Raw genomic sequence first — 20,297 nt, forward strand, 5'->3', positions numbered from 1 at the left:
TACTACTAAATGTAAACTCTCAATCATTCAACAGAATATTACAATGCATGTGTAGTTTTACTGTAAATTGGAGTTGAAACATAGATTTGTTGTAACTCTATACTAAATTAGATGAAATTTTAGGATTGGAGAAAAGTTGAGTTTTTCTCAGATTTCCTACTGAACACACAAATTGGAAATGTCAATACTTTTTGGTATTCATCTGAACCATCTTGGGAGTCTTCAAAGCATAACAACAAAAATTGTATTCACAATAATGTAGTGCTTTTTATTAAAAAAACAAACAAACAAAAAACAAATATAATATAAAACAAAAAGTAAAAACCAACAGCATTTTTCATGACTTAATAATCATAATTACAAACTTTTAACGAGTGGAAGAAGTTTTTGACAAACTGTACACATCACAAAATGTCCGCCAGTCTGCCATTTACAATGCTTGCATCTTATTTTGTGATTGTCTAAAAATAACTAAACAAATCACACAAAACACACAAATACAAGTACAAGCATCATACCATGACTGCTATCACAAAACGGAACCATTTCTTATTTGAAAGAAAAAAAAAAAAATAACAACATGATATTGAGCTGACAGCTTACTTTTGTTTCTGTCACCTTTTAAAAATATCATAACATTTTTATGTTGGTTTGTTTTTTTAGTGTTCAACACTTTGCAGCAAAAAACAAGGAGTATATTTCTCCTTAAAAGTAATATTATTAACAATAATCAGTGACAAAGATGTCATTGCAGAGTCACTGTCATGTCCCAATGCCTTCTGTGTCCGTTTGACATTCTTCTCGTTCATGCAGTACATAGATGAATTTCATTTATAGGCAACAAAAACTCAGCTTAAGTTTTTATGTCGTTAGGACAAGTTATGGTGAGATTTTCTGGACAAAAAAAAAAAAAAACTTCTTTTCCTCCGAGCTTAAGTGTCTTCATTATAGTAATACAAACGGAAGAAATTATAATATTATCATTATTATAATAATCATAATACATTTAGGGCTGAGTCCTGTACAGTACAATAATAGACAAAATCCGTTATCAAGATATTGCTTTTGGAGACACTCCTCATGTAAAGTTTGTATATACATAACTTGGCACTGTACAGCTTCCTATTCTCTCTCTCCCTCCATCAGTGTCTCTTTCTAGTCTCTTCTCTGTCAGTTTAGCGCACTGGGACATTGCAGGCTGTCCCTTCTTAGCAGAGGCATTTGGGGAAGAAAAAGAAAATCTCATCGAATATCACAATTTATTTTAAAACATTCTCCATGGCAACCAGGAACATATTCTGAAGAGAGAAAAAAAAAAAAAAAATCTTAAGTCCCTTCCCTCCCAATATACAGTATACACCACCCCGCCCGTCTCACAGAATATAAGAAAATATGACCATCACGATACATTTCATGTTAAGTATTGTTTTCCATAGTTTTCTTAAAACTGTTAATTGCCATCAAGCCCTTATTTTTTTCTCTTTTTTTTTTTAAAAATGTATATCTTCAAGAAAATCTGGCAGAGTACAGACACACAATAAGTGTGTACGCACGCACACACTCACGCAAGGCAGTCGGGGAGCACGGCTGTCTAAGGCGTTACAGTGAAAGCCAGTGTTCCGCCGCCTGATTTAGTTAAGCTGGTGAATCATGTTACTTCAAAAAGAGGGGCGAAGCTGACTGCCTCACGAGAAGAAAAAAATAAAAATAAAAAAAAAAAACTCAACAAGACACTTGACCGACAAAAGCGCACACTCAATCTTCCCAAGGGCCCCCTCCCCTCCCTTTACTCTAAAACAAACACAGACCCCCGTCCTCCTCCGTTCCTAAATGAGTTACTACAGTATAACAGGAAAAAAGATAATAGACTTTTTTTTTTTAACTTGCTTTTTTCAGACTGCATCATCCAATACTGTGAGAGTGTTAGTGTGTTTTTCATTATAGATACATTACACGGAGCTTCACAATATCCATGGTACCAAAAGTGCAGTTGACCAAACTCCTTTCTGCCCCTCTCTCTCTCTCTCTCCCTCTCTCTCTCTCTCTCTCTCTCCAAGTTCCTCAGCAGTGTTTGAGCACACTGCTCCTCTTATGTTGCTCCTATGCCATTTTCCCCATAGTCCCGGCACAGATCCTCTGGCTTTTGTTACAGTTTGTCATTACAGCTAGGTCCCACTAGAGGGAACCATTCTCCAGCATTCGCATCCCCGTTCACTAAAACGACTGCTTCCCTCTAGCCATCCCTATTCAGTACCACTTGTTCCTTTTCTGACGCTCACTGAAATGAATAGTCATGGTGGAATTCAGTTACCCATGTCTGCATGGATAACGCCGACACCTTCAGTCTTCAGTCTGTCCCGAGCTCATTGCAGGCTGTCTTTGTATATTTGTTCAATGCATTTAAGTGCATGGGTTATTTCTCCTATGTTCATAAAAAAAACATGTTTTGCATCATACTACTTAAATAAGCAAGAAGTCTGGGTCCGCTCCCCCTCAGTACTTACTGAACCCTTAAAAAACCGTAATCGCCGTGGAGTCGACACCTCCAACCCCCTCGCACTCCCAACGTTTTGCTTTGAGTCTGAGAGGACAGTCTTGGAAGAGGTACGCCTGAAGACGGCCCCGGGAGCGCATTGTGGTCCGTAATGGTCAGATCCCCAACAATGCTGTCTTCCCTTCCCGCTGTCTCTCCGTTTCCTGCCCCTTGCTCACAAAGTGAAAGGCAGTGTGCTTTCCAGGCACATAGCAACACTTATTTTCTGCCCACAAAATCGCCAAATCCAAGTGTCCGTCGCCGTAGCCGCCGCCCTGCGCCCTCCTCCAGGAGATAAGTGACATCTATGGCTGTTGGAAGAACAGAGAGAAGGGGCTTAAGAGCTGAGACAGAAACAGCTGACACATGGGCTCTCATCGCAAAAAAACACAAAGGGAGTAAAAAAAAAAAAGAACCTTTCTTCTGCTACTAGTAAGCCTCCACATTTAAAAGGCACAATCTGTGAGTTGCCTAACCCTCATTCGTCTGTTGACCCTCCCTGTGCCTCAAACCCGTTCCCTCACCGTTCTTGCTGGGTGTTCTGTGCAGCAGATCCAGCAGGATCTTGTTGAGCCTCTCCCTCTGTGCCTCCCTCCTGCCCAGTCCGGGGTGGTGCAGCGGGGAGGAGGCTGAGGAGGAGGGGAGCTCCAGCATCTCTCCTACCCTCTCCGCGGAGCTCTCCTCCAGCTCCTTACGCTCCTCCGACTCCTGCCCTTCCTCCTCCTCCTCCTCCTCTTCCTCTTCCTCCTCTTCATCCTCGTCTCCCTCCCCTTGCCGCTCCGGTCTCTGGGGCTTGCCGGTTAGGGGTGCAGGATCCTCCGATGCCATGTCCATGTCGTCCTCCACTCCTCTGCCGTCTTCGCCCTCGGGCGGGAAGTCGTCGCCCCGCTCGCAGGAGGAGCCGTCGTCCTCGCAGCCTCCGGCTCCTTTGGGTCGTTCGCTCTTCCAGGCCGAGCGCCCCCCGTTCCTCTTGTAGTTGTCGGGAACGTAGTGCGGCTGCAACAATGTTACAATTAGACCTGGGTCAAACAGCATTTGCAGATACTTCTCATGGTTTGATTTAGCCCACTTAGGCATCCGATGTTTGGGTTTGCCACATGGACAAAACAATCAGTGCCAGAAAGTTTAGAAAGTATTTGAAAGTCACGTTAATATACTTTTCTGTGATTAACAACTTATCTGACACGGACCTGAATTGTCCTGATAAACTAAACCCCGCCCATCTGGTAGTCCATGGGGGTTAAAACAAACACCAAGGACAAACGCAATGCTACCATTCTCTCTTCATGCCTGTTAGCATTACAAAGTTCTTGATTCTAACCAGCTTACAGTCTGCAAAGACAGTCAAATATGTAGTAGTCAGCATGGTTTACATGGAGGGTTAACAAAAATGTAAAACAGATATTTAGATTTGGTTCACTGACAAGCTCTAACTATGTGGTTTGGATCGGAAACTACTTGCAGGTGACACGTGCGTACCCTGCAGGTGTGTTTTAGCCCATTTGTTTGTGGTTAGCCCTCCCTTCCTCTGTGTATCTACTGGAAACTGGTTGAACAGAGTGGATCTGATAGCTGCTGAGGCACATCGTGCATTAGGCTGTAACATTATCTCCGCTCTTAAAATAGCTTTCTGTCTTCATAAACCACTGATAGATCCCAGCACTCCAACCCCACCCTCCGGGACGCCCGTCGTTCTCACCGAGAAGTCTCTTTTGGGCGCTAGCCGCTTGGGGAAGTGGTTGAAGGCGTATGGCTTGGTGCAGACCGGGTAGCGGTTACGATGGATCTTGTAGAAGAGGTGAGCCGACTTGTCCAGGCGGTAATCACAGATGTACACGTCCTGCTCTTTCACACCCTTCGGCCGTCCTGCAGGAAGACACACGCTTTGCATTAGTCAGGCATTCATACAGTTTACGTCCTTATTTATCAAAGGGTGAGGAAGCAAATACCTGCATATGTGTTCTGTGTATTGTTTGTTTGTATGTGTGTCTGTGTGTGTGTGGTAGTTAAAGCCTGGCTAAGGTCAGTGTTAAGTTGTGATGTGTTTTTTTAACCTTCATTTATCCTGAGAGGGTTTGCTGACCACACATCCTGCTTCACATTCATACAGTTTCACACATTCACACCTGGGAGCTGACCAGCACAACTGCAGTTTTCTACTATTAGCCAGCAGTTTCACTTAAGCAACTGGGGGTTAAGTTTCTTGTTTAAGGGAACCTCAAGTGGTCGCTGAGGGAGGGGAGCTAGTTCACTTTCCCCACTTCAAACCGACGACCTTCTGGTCACACGGCCACTTCAGTGTGTGTGAGTTTGTGTGGTTGTGTGTGTGTGTTTCCTCACCCTTGCAGTAAGTGTAGAGGTCGAGGACACAGCAGGTTCCCACCACAGCCTCCAGGGGGATGATTTCGTAGAGCGGCATGCGAAACAGCTCGTTCTGGTAGAACCGCCGTGATGGAGAATGGTGCGTCTCATGAGGACGAAAGTAGTGGTGGCCAAAGGCAAACCTCTCACCCCTTCACAGCACAAGGGGACAAGGACAAAGACCGGCATATTAGAGGCTGTGAAAATCTGCGTGCTTTCTTTTAGTTTATTAGAATCACAAGTTAGATACGTTTATTACTACTTTCACACCTCAAAACCTTTAACCTTTAGTTTGAAACCTCTATCACCTTACACACATAATGAGCACATTTAAATAACAGTGATAAGTATAAACAAATACGATAAGAAGAAACAAAGCATCTCAATATGCAGTGTATAACTTTTCTTGTTTCTTGTCATTCCGCAGATATTTACAGTACGTCTCTGCAGTTGTTGGCCATGCTACATTCTGACGGACTTACTTTTCATTCTTCCAGAGTTTCTCGATGCGGAAGATGTCGAGTTTGTCTCTGTTGATGTGAGACAGGAGGCGGTAAGACTGTCTGACCGGCTGGCCCTCAGGTGTGCGTCTGCTGTCTCTCATCAGATACACACAGTCACCTGCAACACAGAGACACCGATAGGTTGGTTGTGTACAAGGGTAAAATTTAGATTCAGACTCAGGTGTGGTGATACACTAAGCTGGCGTTCAAACCTGGTGTTCCTTGTTGATGTAGTTCTCAAAAAACAAGATTGAGTGCTGTCAACGACTCAAAATGTATTAGTGAACTACAACAACCATAATTCATTGCACCTCTGACACAGCATGGTGTTGGTCAGAGATTCGGTGCTCCTTTGAGTCATGCTGGCAGTGCCGACACAAACTGAACAGAGAGCTAAAATCTGAAACGTGGCCTACACCACATGCTGAGGGAGTAACCTGGTTGTAATCAGCTGCATGTTGTGAATGTTTGCTCATCCAAACTGGCGATAATCAGATGGGAGTATAATAGTCAGCTTATGTTCCAGTATCAAGTTAGCTAAAGCTAACCTTAAAAAATTATGAGATACCGGGCTTGCTGAAGGAAATTTCAACAACAATGCAGCCCATTCAGTAGTCTGCTTATTTTGGAGGTCTGAGGTTCAGATAAACAAATACAAAGAAAACACTCTCAAAGAAAACACTGTCTTCTACTGTTCTACTGTATCATGAAGAGGCCTACTTTTGGCAGTAGCTCACAAAGTCTTCCCTTTGAAACATTACGATCCATTTTAATTGCCTTAACAAAATAGCTCAAGTATGGAGACCTGTGGAGACCTTTCTAAGTATCTATGAGCTTATAGTTGTTTGTTTCCATACCTTGGTGTAGCAGCAGCTCATCTCTGAGGAGGCAGATGTAGTAGATAGAGCCAGACTGGGCGTAGCTGGGCTGGGGCAGCATGGGGACTTCCTTTAATAACAACAATACAAAGGAAATGGGTGAGATTAATGGAAGAGACTGGTGCTAATTTAGACCTAGAGAGGACTGATGGAAAGGATTTGATTCAAGATGGTGCCTCAAGTGGTTTACAGGATGTCAAGTGAATGATTGAGGTCACACGCTGTCATAAAGTGTGGTGACATTAACGTTAGTGTCCTCAGAGGGGAAACCGTCTTGGACAGGACATATGGTTCTGGTGTTCATGGCTCTTTGGAGGGGAGAGGGGGGAGACGTACCCTGTCCACGGGCCGAGGGTCACACTGCTCACACAGGTAATGCTCCACCTCCGTCTTCAGCCGCATGCAGTCAAAGTGCTGCCACACCTGTAATGACAAAAAAGATGACAGTGTTGACAACTACTCATACTGCAGTGTGAATCACATGGAAGTGTTTAAAGTTACTATCATTCACCATCTGCATATTGACATCAAACTCAATTTAAAAAAGGACAATCCAATCCAATCCAATCAATCAGTCACCCACTGGTATTGACCAACATTCACTCTTAATTAACATTGGTGACTTTAATACTCCATTGTCACTGTGTTGCATTACGATAAGATAAGATAAGATATCACTTTATTAATCCCCTTGGGGAAATTACCTTCTATCTGCTACATGAGACAATGGGAAATTACAGTTTTGCTCCACCTGCCACAGTGGCAGGCAAATCTAAAAAGTTCTGTACTTTCACAAGTTTGGACATAACAGATTTTCCACACACTTAAAAATCACCTAAGTGGCTGGTAGAAATGACCAATCTAATTGCAACCAGCCAAAACAGACCAGCACGGTGTTGATTTCCCATCCTGCTGAGAAATGTAATGTTCTATAATCCATAATCAGTCATCTACTTAACATTAAACAAACTGGAAAAATTCTACATATGAATGTATTGGGACTGGATTGCTATCAATTCTCTTAAAAAAAAACAGTGATTAGTATCAAAAAAATTACCTTTGGAGTGTTCCCAAGCTAAAGCTACCACTAACAAAGTAAGGCCCATTCATCCTGACTCACCACAAACCACTGGATTCAATAGGAGTAATTTGACCCCACATTTTCTTGCCTTGAGTCAGTTTCTGCCCCAGTGCTTAATTCAATAATTTTAGAAGACAAAAAAAAAAACACAGGAATTTATTTATAAATCACCCTGTTCTGGGATAAGACCATGTGGCGTAGTCTGTAGGGCTGGCAAGGACAAACCCATTTGTTTCAATCTCATTCTGTGGCTGGGGTTTGACTCACAACTACTTTCTGAACTCCCCTCCATCTATATTGGTAACTCTCCCTGTTTTCACTGTCTAAAAATAACAGATAATATGCACAAAGGACTGACTGCACACTCTCCTTTGGAAAAAACATCTTGCTCCTTCAATGCACACCCTAAAAAAGGTATAAATCATCACTCGAGGCTAAAAATAAATGATGAAAAATCCACCACTCTCTTCATGCTAATAAAACTTTATTTTCCCACCAACATTTTTCAGTAATGTGCCTTTGACACCATGCGACTCCCTGCTTCTTACCATGCACTTTTCACACTGGATCATCAGGCCTTCGTCCTTGTACATTCCACAGATGCAACGGATGACGTCGTCGTCCTTGTCATGGGAACCCGGCCCGCCCCCTCCGTGGTGGTGGTGGTGGCCGTGGTCCCGCTCCAGTGAATCGGAGCTGTCTGCCTCGCTGGCGGTCTCGCCCACGATCTCGTCAATCTGGACGGCGGCCTCATGGCGAGCGCTGTAGTAGGCCTTCCTCAGCCGACACACGTCCCTGCCCACCGACGACTTCCTGCCGTAGTATTTCTGGTGGGAAAACGAGACAAACAGAATCAGAATCATTTAATTTGCCAAAAACAATAAAAGGAAATTGTCTTTGTGAAACTGTTACTGACAGTGCATACTGACACATGGTGCTAGGGCAACAGGACCTCACAAACAGTGTAAAGAGACAGATCATATAATAGGCTGATTTGCTTGCAAGTCTATGGACAATCCCCTGCAGAACAAAGGTCAGCGTTGAGAGGACACTGAAAAAAGCATTCAAAGCAACACTGCAAGCTGCCAAAACTCCACTGACAAGGCTACACCCCACAGCTCTCAATTTAACAATAAGCCACTTTCCCCTCACGTTTTTTCAGCCTACCACAAAGGGCCTTTGGACCAAAGGTTGAATCTAATTTAGAGGTCCACTTCAAACTTCTGTGACTATAAGAGTAAGCTCCCCCTGAGAGGTTTCAAGTGGCACTTGTTTAAACTGCTAAGCTATACAGATGTAAATCAAAAGGGTCGGCACTGTGTGTGTAGAGGATCAGTAGTCGTGAAGTTATATCCCATTTGGGAGGTGTGTGTGTGTGAGAGAGAGGGGAAAAGAAAAACACTGACTGAGTGGGAGGGAGAGTGTGTTAGATGATAATCTTCACTATTGGGCTCAAAGATTCTGGGATCAAAAATAGAGAGACTCACAGTACAGTGTTCATGTTATAAATGTTTGTGAAGCAGGGAGAGGACAAGGACCGGGTGCTGCAGCAACCTTGGCCTCCATGCAGTCATTATACTGGATTTTATGATGATTCTTGATGTAATTGAATAGACTGATCTATTACTTTGAAGTGCAGCACAGCTCTGAGACAAAGTTTACAATCTATCTGTTTGTTTGACATCATCTGGTTTGTGACCAAAATATTTCCATGATAGATGATTATCTGTTTTTGGTTACTAAAAAGATTTTGTGTTCAAATTCATTCAAACTCTTGGCTCTCTGTCATCAGTGGGTTTATCCATTATTACCCAATGACTGGACTGCTGAAATGCCAGCTAATCGTTCGTTGGTGATTCACTACTGAAGTTCAAGCACTAGGCTAGTCATTTCTTCTTCATCTGTTACTACTAGGTGCATGCATTCTCAATTCACATGGAATGGTGGATGTAAATAGAGACGAATAAACAGTTTGCTGCGCACTCAACAGCTGCGCTGGCTGCAGTGTTCACTGTAAATAGCAGAGGAACATTAGTGGGAGCGCTTGATGGGACGCCCACCTACCTCAGCATTGCGGAACACTTTGAGCATGTCAGTGTCAAAGGCCTCCACTGTCTTGTAGTGGCCGGTGAGGATTTGCTTCTCAATGGTGCTCAGGTCCAGAGGGTCGGACACCTTCTCATAGTACTGACTGTTCCTAATGTCACACAAACAACAAGGTTAGCGTTTACAATTTTGCTGTGGCGGTAACTTATGACCATTTATTTAAAAACTGGTGTAATCTGAATATCAAAGAAAACAATGCTCACATATGACATTTACAATTCGATGAGTCTATAGATTTTAAGGGTGGACCCAGTGGGAACCAAACCTCTAAACATGGCACTAACACTGCCATTGAGCTAAACAAAATAATAATGAGGCACAGTTGTTTTGACAGCCAGTGATTACTATCAATATGGGACAAGAATCAAAGCACTGGCTCAAATGTGTTGCAGAAGATAAAATTGTTTGAATACACTATACACTATGAGGGTGCCGTATCCTGATAGATAAGATAACACAATACAGCCCTCTTGTAAACAGTAAAACATTAAGAGCGAACCAGTCGACATGCGGGTTTGCACTTAACACACTCTTACCTCTTCCTTGATGGGAGGTTCACCAGCGGAGCAGCGAGGGTCTGGCCAGCTGAATCTGAGGCAAGAAGAAAAATGAAATTCCTGTCATCAGTATGTGATTTTTCAATTAGAGTGCGTCATTATACAGTGAATATTAGAGCTGTGTATAGAAGCACTGACAGACAGATCCGTATGCTTTAGAGGCCTAACTAGACCTCAGGTCAGACTAGAGGTCATAATAATGAGGACATTTAGTAGAATAGTGGGACATTTAGTAGGGTAAATGTTCAGCACCATTGACTAGGTTTACATGCACACCAATAACCTGATCTTAACACAACAATTAAGATTAAATATTGGTCATGTAGACATATTAATGCAGTTACATTGCTGTGATTAAGACCTGTGGAGTACGGCTATAACAGCTGCATTATTGGCAGGCTGTTGGAAATGTATACAACATATTTACATTTTAGGTATTTGGCCTAGTTAAAATAATCGATGCAAGGTTCATGGTTGCAACACTTGTTTACATTCAGGGCCATATTTACAAAGCATTTGCAGTGTTGCGTGTATAAAAAGTGCTGATTCTAATCTACTAACCTGTGTGCACAAGCAATTTGCGCGTGAAAATGGGGTAGACACTCTCTTAGCGTGTTTGTCCCATTTAATGTGTATTTTGAGGAGTGGCAATGGTAGGGCGCAAAAATGGAGGAGGAGATTATTGAAATAGATCATTATCGATTTACTAAACCAAAATCAATATATTGCGCATAGTATTTAACAGTCAGAGGAAGCGCGTCTTAGCATCTCACCCGGAGAAAGCCATGGCTGCTCTGTTATCTGTTCACAGGTACAACAGGTACAGAGGACGACAAATAAGAGAACTACTCTCTTTCAAATGTCAGAGGATGAGATTAAAATAAATTATAGATTGCTGTCATATTTATTAATAATGACACTGATAGTATTTTATCACTGCTCGATGAAATAAAAAACGAACCAGACCTTGGACCAAGAGGAGCCACTATACCCACACTGACAAGACTTCTGGCAACCCTTCCCCTCCTGGCCTCTGGCTCAGCTGCAGTGGGAGATCACCGTCTGCTCTCTCACCTGCGCTGTCTGTTGGTTTGACAGCAGTGCTGCGGCATGTGGGACTATGGCTGCACCTCAGGCATTTTAATTGGAATAACTGCAACTGATTTGATTTGCCTAAATGGTCTCAATAAATCGCTAAACTGGAGCAAGCTGCACCCATTAAGTTTTTGCGCACGGTAGTAATTAGTGAACCTCTTGGTAAATACGGCCCTCAGTCTTCATGCCTCTTGCATCTCAGCACTGGATACCTTGCAGTAAAGTTACATGGCAGCAACATAAATACCATAGGGGCCACTATGACTAAAGTTTAAAAAGGAGGGAAATGACTGATACTGCTTGTAGCCTATAGAGGCGACTGATTTCAGTCAGTGATCAATCAATTTCAGTCAATGAAAACAGGAATGTTAACAGCACATTCTTTTTCCAAAACACTTAAAAACTGCTTCATTAAATTATTCTCATAGTCAAAGTAAGATTAATGATTAAACTGTGTGCATGTAAGCTTAGACACCGTCTTGTCTTTCCATCGGTAGAATTAAAACCAGCTGACTTCTCTGTGTGGCACCTGGTTATCATGATCACTGCTTGTTTAGAAGAACCGCGGTCAAGTGGCTAGGGGTTGTCACATCGCTAGATACAATTAAAGTGAAATGAAATACATGTGCCTACACGCCCGTGTGTGCACATGTACTTCACCGCATATAAACTAACCCTTGTAGCTGGTGATCATGTCACAAATCTCCTTGAAGATGTGTGCCAGGCGAGCAGTGCGTGTGACTTCTGTGTTTTCCTCCGCAGCGGCGAGTCTCCTGGTGCGCACTGACCTTGACGTCTGCAGCGCCGAGAACTGCGTCAGGAACACATCTGAAGACAGGACACGAGCATTATGCATCAACAGGTGCGTTGTTTACAGTGTATTCCATGGTTCTCCTTAGCTGATATGTTTATCAAGAGGCATTTGACTGTTGTCACTAAAAGTTATTCTCATAATTGACTAAACACACTTTCTTCTCAAATAATCTTTCTTTCTCACACTAAAATCAACTCCTAGTCTTATTATTGTATGGTATAAGCTCATTTTCTCCTCAAATTAAACTTGTGTACACACACCTGACTTGATGTTGCCGTCATCGCGGATGACCCCTCCCCAGCGTGTGTAGATGGACAGGCTGCTGGCGTCCCTCTCTCTCTCCCCCTCCCTCTTCAGCAACTCCTGTTTCTCCCTCATCTTCTCCCAGTTCCTCAGGAGAAACACTCGGTGCTTCAGCACAAAGTTCCTGGTGATCAAGGCAGAGAGGACAGCAGTGAGTAAAGATGCTCGTCCATATGTCTGTGTGATGACAGCATGTGGATACGATCATGAAGCTAACACCACGGTCACACTTAATGCATCGAATGACGCATTGGGTTTGAGTGCAAATGTTGCCTGCGTTTGATTTATTTGGCTTTTGCATTGACTATGAATGCAGAAATGAAACCAAATGTTTTATGTTGTTTTGCTTTCTGTGATGTTTTCACAATATTTCACCAGTGATTCAAAGTTCCAGTGAAAAGTATGTTGTAATATTATAATCAATGACCGCACTTGATCAGTTTCTCTCAACACATTTGAGCCATGGGATCCTGGTGTAGAACTCTGCACATAGTTTGGAGCAACATAAATGCTTTACAGATCAAGTGTGATCATGTGTATCAAACTGGACATGATGAAAACACAAGAGAACTAGCTAGCAAGCACACTTTCTAGCAAATTGTTACTATGCTACCACAAGAATCCCAGCCAAAACACAGTGCCACAACACTCCATCAATCGCTTTGAAACCATAGAAATTAGCGGGGACATTGTGCAATAGCACTTCTGCCTCAGTTTGTGTGATCACCCCCTAGATGTTAAGCATGAAATACTTACACTTTCTGTTAAGTGTTGCTTGTGTGTGTGTGTGTGTGTGTGTGTGTGTGCGCGCGCATGTATTTTTACCTTTCTCTGTTAGACATGGGCTTCATGAGGTGAGGGTAAAACTTGTTGCTGTCACTCGACTCTTCCTCCTGAAAAGAAAGAAAGACGTGTTAAAGTGTTAGCAAGAGCCGTAAGAGACCCTGCCTCTGTATTAATGGGGAAAAACACTCAATTTATGAATTCACATGTCATTCTTGTGGCCTGGCGCAGTTCAATCAGAATTCATCAACTTGCAACATTTTCTTCAAAGCTAGACCCAATAGAACTGACTTTGTGGACTTGATATTTGTCTATAATCTAATATTCATATCATATTATAGTGTCAAGTCCAAACCAAGTGTCACCTGATCCCCAGAACGCCCCCCCTCCTCCTGACTTCCTCAGAGTCACCTCTTTTGTCTTTTCCAATTTAACCTCTATGGAGCCATACATTGGTGTGACATCACAGACCATAGGGAGACAAACAGGTCTCTCCTGTTTCTGGCTATGGGAGACGCAGGTGACTATTCTCTACAGAGAATATAGATAAAACTGTCCTAGGGCAAAGGAATAACACATTTCAAAACTGAAATTCACGGCTATACCCTTTTAGGTATTTTCAGTTGCGTTTTTAGAAACCTCGTGGCCCACTAAGAGTTCCTTTGAGACAAAGAAACATTCATGCCCTAGATAGACACCACACCTGATATTCTACTAGGCAGTACCAGACTTGGACAAATCTTTTTTTTTTTCCAACCAGGCAGATAACAATGTGGCTTTCATTAAGTGAAAACCTCTGGCAATAGATTCTGGTCACTATTCAGGAAAAAAAATAGAGCCTTCTGAACAAAACAATGAATAACACATAAAAATGTAGTTTTCAATCAATTCCTGAAGTGCATTTTCTCCAGAATCTGAAATTTAAAAAACGTTTGGTATAAAAAGTGTATTTTTTTCTCTTACATATAGAATTTGAGTGACCTGACTAAATTGGAAGTGAACTAACACCAACCCAGGTTGTCAGTACTCTCTGACTCTTTTTCACTCACTCTTTTTTTGAGCTGGTGTTTGGACTTCCGTTTCTCTTTGAGTCGACCCAGCCGCCGAGTCCCACCTGTTTTCCCAGGCAGGCCATTGATTCGCTGGCTCTTCCCTCCGATGATGCCCCGGCAGCTCTCCGAACCACACTTACACACTTGCTGTAGAGCAACACAGAAACGGGAAAAAAAAGAACAAAAGAACAAAGAGGTTGGAGCAAGTGAAAAAAGGTCAAAAGAGCAGCTGCAGTGAGAACATCTGAACATCAAATATCCAAAACATGGTAAAAAGAAATCCTTGAAGTAAATGCTATTCAAGGCTATTCTTTGCAAATCTACAGCTATACATAGAACTGTGAAGAGGTAAAAGATGGTAGTTGGTGCCTCACCTGCTCTTCTGTGTTGAAGGAATGGAAGTTGTAGTCATAGGTGAGCTCAGTGCCGCTGTTCATGTCCTTGAGAGCAAACAGACCGATCCTGTACACACCATTCACCGACCTGAGGAGACAAGTCACAGGACAAAGAGGTAAGAGAGGGTGAGTGAGTGAATGAAGGAGGTGAGTGAGTGAGTGAGTGAGTGAGTGAGTGACTTCAAACAGAATAATTGATGCAGGCTTTCTAGCAACATATATATTTATAGGTATATGTGTGTTTAAACATCCTTGTTAGTATGCCACTTAAATTAAGGCATTTTAAAATTGGGACAAAGAGAGAAAAGGAGTGCCCTGGTTTTCATTTGTTCGATTTGGCAACCGCTCAACACGTTCTAACCCCTATTTTTCTCCTTTGCAAACGAGGCAGAGCTCCAGCTTTTTGCCATTCTTCTAAGAATACAGAACACTATTCTGTTCGCCCAGCCTCTTGATAATTTATTCTTTCTATAGGGGTAAAAAGCTGGTTCAGCGTATTGTCTTCGGGCGCTACAGCTGTATCTAAGGCCCCAGTACATGTAATCTCTCTTCTGTGACAAGATGGATGACTCGTCATGCTTTGTGCTGAAAATCCTCCATCCTTGTGGAGTCTTTTATTTCAGCCCAGCCTCTCTACATTACGTACACACACACATACGCACGCGCACCCACATACACACACACACATGCGCTCTCACACATACACACAAACACAGACCAGTGCCCTAGATTATGGGCTGGTCTACGCTGGAGGGCAGAGGGAGCAGGGAGACAGTCGGGTCTCTGTGGTCGTTAGCTGTCTGCGTTCAGATCCTCTGGGGGTTAAATGGTGGTGACACATGTTGAAATTCACTGTATACTGGCAAACCACAGCTAAACAAAAACCAGGTAGGTTTCACTTATGGAAGTCAGCAGCAGGGAGGCCTGTTTAACCAGACTTCTGACTGCAGTGGATTCACCCCTGCTGAGGGAACAATCCTAAACCGGTCAGGAAACCAGTGAATTGTTTTAGTGCGGTGAAAGGCCTTTAAGCCGTTTAGCTCTCTTAACTCTGGCAGAGAGTGACGGAGATGATCTCATCAGGTTACCACCGCACAACCACACTAATGAGGGTGGGGTTTAGAGGACTTGTTAAGCATTTTCATTTTTACGATGAAGTGCACCTGCTCCATCTGCCTCTTTAGGGGCTATTAAGCGAGACACCAAGCTAGGGCAGCACGACATAGACAAAAAAATCATATTGTGATCATTTATCCTTGTGACAAGGACAAAACCACAGGTTAAGGTGCACTGTGTGATTAACTGTGATAAATCCACACTTTCCAATATGAATATAACAAAGATTATCTGGCACAATAAGTGAGCCCACCACCCACACAAGCACACTCACATGCAAACGCACACATACCGACTTTGTAGTAACCTACCGGAGTAATAGTAGGAGGACTTGTCTATGTTTGGATGATATCACAACAGAAAGATAATTTCTATGCTCAATATCTTTTTTGACCAAACTGTGTTTGCATTGTGGTTCTCTGGTTCATAGTTATACTACTTTTCATTGTACTACTTAGTATGCCTCTTAGTACCAAAAGCCCACCTCACCCAAATCATCAGATATGCAAACAGAGAGCAAACTGCACTAGTGAATTGTCTCACTTTCAGGTGGCCCAGTAGTTAATAAGTCATATGTAGATCATAACAAAATATAGTCTGTCAGTATCAAACTGAAACTATTTAGGCTATAGGCTAGTCCATTTTCCAAAGTTTATTTACCATAAGTGACTGAAGCATTCAGAATTCAACAACCACTCAATAATCAAGCTGTAACATTTTCCAATTGACTTTCTTCTCCCGCTCTCTTTAGTATATAGCGATTGACAACTTAGCTGACAGTATCTGAACTGTCCTAATGTGGTAAACCCCACCCATCTGGTACTCCTAACAGGTTAAAACAAACACTAAGAATTATAGATCTGTGCATAAACTGCCCCACTTCCCATAGAGCACCTCTCGAGCTCTACATAGTGTTCAAGTGAAAGCAACGTTCCTTCTTTGTCATCATTGTCAAACACTAAGAAATATTTGGAAACGCAATTTGTCCCAGTTCTGGTTTGATTATCTGTCCAAAACAACTGCTGACGCTCCTGCCTGAAAAGGCTTAGTCAAATCTGGGCTTTGGTGAGCACCCAAAGGCACCACAAGGACATTAGGAGGAACCAAGACAAAGCTGCCGTGACACCCACCACTTCTGCATCTCACAGTTGGGCTCACAGCTGTGGTTGATGAAGCGCGCCTCGTTGCCCATCCGGTAGCTGTCAATCACCATGCCGCTATCCAGGTTCAGGCAGTAGTGGCCACTGTGGGAGAAGTACTGCTCCATCATACGGCTCCTGAAAGAAAGAGGAGGGAGTGGGAGAGCAAGAGAGAGAGAGATGAAATGTTTTTAAAAGCTCCTTGGGGCATGAACTGTATTTTTCTCCCTCTTCTTTCTACCCTCTTCTTTCATTATTATGCATGTGCAAATAAAAAGTCCTAAAGTGAGAGAGAGACAGAGGAAGAGAAATAGACACAGAAAATGCAAAATCCTCTGACATTCACACACAAGTTAAGGGACACCTATCAACCAACAAGTACTTGCAAATTCTATGCAGATGCACAATACTGGCATGAGCTGGTCGTCTCTCTCACCTGAACTCGTGCTCGCTGACCACCTCTCCCAGGTACTCAATGATGAACTGTCCTGAGCGGAGGGCCTCCTTGGTGCGGATGCCCCAGCCCTTGCCCTCGGCACGGAATCGCTCCAGGCACTGGACCCACTCGTGTCTCTGGATGTGCTGGTTGTCACATTGATCCCCACAGGGACAGGTGCTGGGAGAGCACTCAGCAAAGCTCATCCTAGTGGGGAACGGGGAATTAAATAAATGTAAATTGAAGCTGTTAATCCACTTTCCAGAATGTCTGAATGAACAATAACAGAGCTCTGGCTTTACAAAGGAAAACTGTTAGCTTGCCATGTTATCAAAAGTTGAATAAATTAGCCAGTGGAAGCACAAAGCCGCTTTTTTCATGAAGTGTAGTTTCAGTGTTCGTGTCCCTGTACCTGTTCAGGCAGTCATCAAGGCAGCCTTTCTCAACGGGTTCCTCAGGAGATCTGCAGTTACACGTGGTTGTTTCATAACCGGAGAGAGGCTTCACATCCACATAGACGTCTGCGACACATAGATAGGAAGGGATTAACATTTTACATTTACAGTTTTAACCTGACACTCTCATCAAGTGTGACTAGCAATGAGTGCGTCAGTGGAATCAGCTTAAATTCCTAGATTGCAAACATTACACACAACCAATAATAAGGATTGCAAGGGTCAAAGCCACAGCTCCCAGGCAATAGATGTAACACATTTTCCTGTGTCCCATGGATTAAAGAGGAAACATAAGTTGATCAGGCCACAAATAACATTCTGTACAGATAACTGGATCACTGGACCAATGCCGATACTCACTTGATCTGATCTTTTTATAAAGGGGGACATCGGGCCTCTTGTAGAGCTGAAACAAAAAAAAAAAGTGCGGTTAGCACAGAGAAGACAAATGCTTATGTGGGCCTGTATTTGGGCTGTAGCTTTTAAGACTATGCTTCGGTCTTTTACTCTGAGCATGGAAAAACACTAAAAACACTTAAGCACTCGACATGACTGATCACCTGATCGTGTTTCCACAGCCACAAGATGTCGTAAGGCAACTGGAAATCAATGCGCTTCTGTCTCAGGTACTTGCCTAAAAAAAGAGAGAAGGGGAAAATCAGGGAGACAAAATAAAATTGGTTTGTAAAAGCGTAGGAGCTAGAACTCTCAGGGTTCCTGCGCATCAAATTCCATCACTGTCACTTCACTGACATTTCAGAAAGTGGTTTGGGATATGCATCATTTTTCATAACTTTTCCAGAAACCCAGAAAACGAATAAGCCTTCATCCACAACTCCCGAGCCAAATAACCATATTTTGTTGATGTCATAACAAAGTGCAAAAAAACGAATTCAGTTTAAGACTCACCAACATGGATAGGAGCAGGAAACAGTCCGTACTCATGTTCCCCAGGTATGTATTCCAGCTTCTCTTTCTTCAGCTGCAGAAGCTGACTCCGGGGGCTAGAAGACGCAGTACAAAAATAGTAAAATGTCTATATAGGCAGATTAAAAACAGTCTAGAAAGATGGTGTGTACTAGTATGTTAGTATCTAAAATAAATGTGAATATCAGCAAATTGTTGTTAAGTATGATGGTGCACTTGCTGGCTGAAACAGGAGTTTTTGTTTAAGACTCACTCTTCAGTCTTGAACACGTCAGAGTAAAGCCCCGCCTTCTGGAACTTCTTCTTTGGAGGTCTGGCTGCTCTCTTCTCCCGTTGGCTGGTTATGGGCATGGGTGGAGCTTGTTCCCTGGAGACGGTGCCTGGGCGTTCCGGAGAGCAGTGGCCATCTGGCTTGCCTTCCAGTGAGCTAAAAATAGAACCATGACTTGGTTTCTAGTGATGACTGGACTTGATAAATGTTCCTATATATACTCCTGCTAAATTCTAAGTTTAGTACGTGCTGCGAAACTTACCTTTATTAGTATCCCACACTTCAGACCTCTTAGGTATAAAGGTTAACATGTGATCTTATAGTGAAAATGTGCTTACCCACGAAAGCGGTGGAGCTCTTCCTGGGTGAGCCAGCCTCGTCCGCCCCCGGCTCTGGGCCTCATCCCCAGGTTGCCCAGGTTCTCCTCTCTGTCTGGCAATCGTTCCTCAGTCTCTTCTGCCTCCCCGTCCTCTTCCTCTTCCTCCTCCTCCTCCTCCTCCCCATCTCCATCCCAGTGCTTCCTCTTCTGGCCTTTCCTGCGCTGGCCCTGGACCACCGACTCGATAGCGTCTGTCACAGTGTCCCCCTCCCACCCCCTGCCCCCTGGCCCTCCTCCCCTATCTCCCCCTCTGTCCCTGTGCCTGGTCTGAGTTACCTCCACCACAGGGGGAGGCGAGGGCGGCGGGGAAGGTAACGGGTGCTTCCTGGGACGCCCGGGGCCCCTCTTCTTCACTACGTTGTTTCCTGTACGAGCCTGTCTCTGCAGCTTCTTGGCACGTAGGATTTTGTTGACGTGGTGCAGGCTGTGTTTGGGAGGCTGCACCCGGTGGGAGTGGTGAGGCAGGGAGGCATCCAGGCAACAGTCCTGGGAGGGGGAAAGGCAGGCGGAGGAGGCAGAGCCGTGGGAGTGGAACAGAGAAGGTTGGTGGTGGTGCTGCTGCCGGTGGTGCAGCGGCCCCTCGGGACCCTCAGCAGTCGGGAGGGCACCACCTCGCGTCTGGACACCCGACGCCCCTAGTCAGAGAAATACAAATGGCATACGGAGAGAATGGGATTATCATGCTGCAGGCGTAGTAGTAAGGTCCCCGAGACAAACAGGGACAAACAGACATGTGGCAAACAAAACAAATCCTTTACATCATCCATCATCATTTGACCTAGGTCTAGTAAAGTGAGATGAATGCAATATATTTTCATGTCAACATTGTGCTCTATAATAAAATATTGTAGCACTGATGTTTATTCATGAGAGCTTACAATTTGTAGCTGTAAAAAATACATCAAAATGAAGGAAACCGCTATCAAGCCGTGTGGAGGGCGACAGTCACATTTTCTTCACAGTTTGAAGTGGCCTAATTACATAACATAGCATCAAAGACCATATTAAACTCACCAACCATTTCTTCAGCTTCCTACTAATAATAGGCTGGTAGCATTCAATGGTAGTTGAAGCTACATAGAAGACTTTTCTCCATCACTCAACATCTCTTCA

The 20,297-nt window shown here is 43.5% G+C and overlaps 1 protein-coding gene across 1 annotated transcript in view; it reads right to left on the reverse strand.

Moving 5' to 3' along the window:
• Positions 1 to 242: 242 nt before the first annotated feature.
• Positions 243 to 20,297, reverse strand: part of ash1l (ash1 (absent, small, or homeotic)-like (Drosophila)) — a 32,815-nt gene continuing 12,760 nt past the window's right edge. Inside the window, exons 5-27 of the mRNA XM_071908290.2 lie at positions 19,144 to 19,819; positions 18,788 to 18,961; positions 18,517 to 18,611; positions 18,168 to 18,241; positions 17,968 to 18,013; positions 17,565 to 17,673; positions 17,153 to 17,359; positions 16,708 to 16,854; positions 14,441 to 14,549; positions 14,064 to 14,213; positions 13,057 to 13,124; positions 12,189 to 12,355; positions 11,790 to 11,942; positions 9,999 to 10,053; positions 9,421 to 9,553; positions 7,905 to 8,183; positions 6,612 to 6,698; positions 6,255 to 6,345; positions 5,377 to 5,515; positions 4,874 to 5,046; positions 4,233 to 4,399; positions 3,058 to 3,529; positions 243 to 2,844 (exon numbers count right to left, since the gene is read on the reverse strand). Coding sequence (XP_071764391.1) covers positions 2,753 to 2,844; positions 3,058 to 3,529; positions 4,233 to 4,399; positions 4,874 to 5,046; positions 5,377 to 5,515; positions 6,255 to 6,345; positions 6,612 to 6,698; positions 7,905 to 8,183; positions 9,421 to 9,553; positions 9,999 to 10,053; positions 11,790 to 11,942; positions 12,189 to 12,355; positions 13,057 to 13,124; positions 14,064 to 14,213; positions 14,441 to 14,549; positions 16,708 to 16,854; positions 17,153 to 17,359; positions 17,565 to 17,673; positions 17,968 to 18,013; positions 18,168 to 18,241; positions 18,517 to 18,611; positions 18,788 to 18,961; positions 19,144 to 19,819 — 3,863 coding nt within the window. The 3' untranslated portion in view covers positions 243 to 2,752. The remainder of the gene's footprint in view (positions 2,845 to 3,057; positions 3,530 to 4,232; positions 4,400 to 4,873; positions 5,047 to 5,376; positions 5,516 to 6,254; positions 6,346 to 6,611; positions 6,699 to 7,904; positions 8,184 to 9,420; positions 9,554 to 9,998; positions 10,054 to 11,789; positions 11,943 to 12,188; positions 12,356 to 13,056; positions 13,125 to 14,063; positions 14,214 to 14,440; positions 14,550 to 16,707; positions 16,855 to 17,152; positions 17,360 to 17,564; positions 17,674 to 17,967; positions 18,014 to 18,167; positions 18,242 to 18,516; positions 18,612 to 18,787; positions 18,962 to 19,143; positions 19,820 to 20,297) is intronic.

This window comes from Centroberyx gerrardi, chromosome 19 (genome assembly GCF_048128805.1).
Source record: "Centroberyx gerrardi isolate f3 chromosome 19, fCenGer3.hap1.cur.20231027, whole genome shotgun sequence".
Classification (NCBI taxonomy): Eukaryota; Metazoa; Chordata; class Actinopteri; order Beryciformes; family Berycidae; genus Centroberyx; species Centroberyx gerrardi.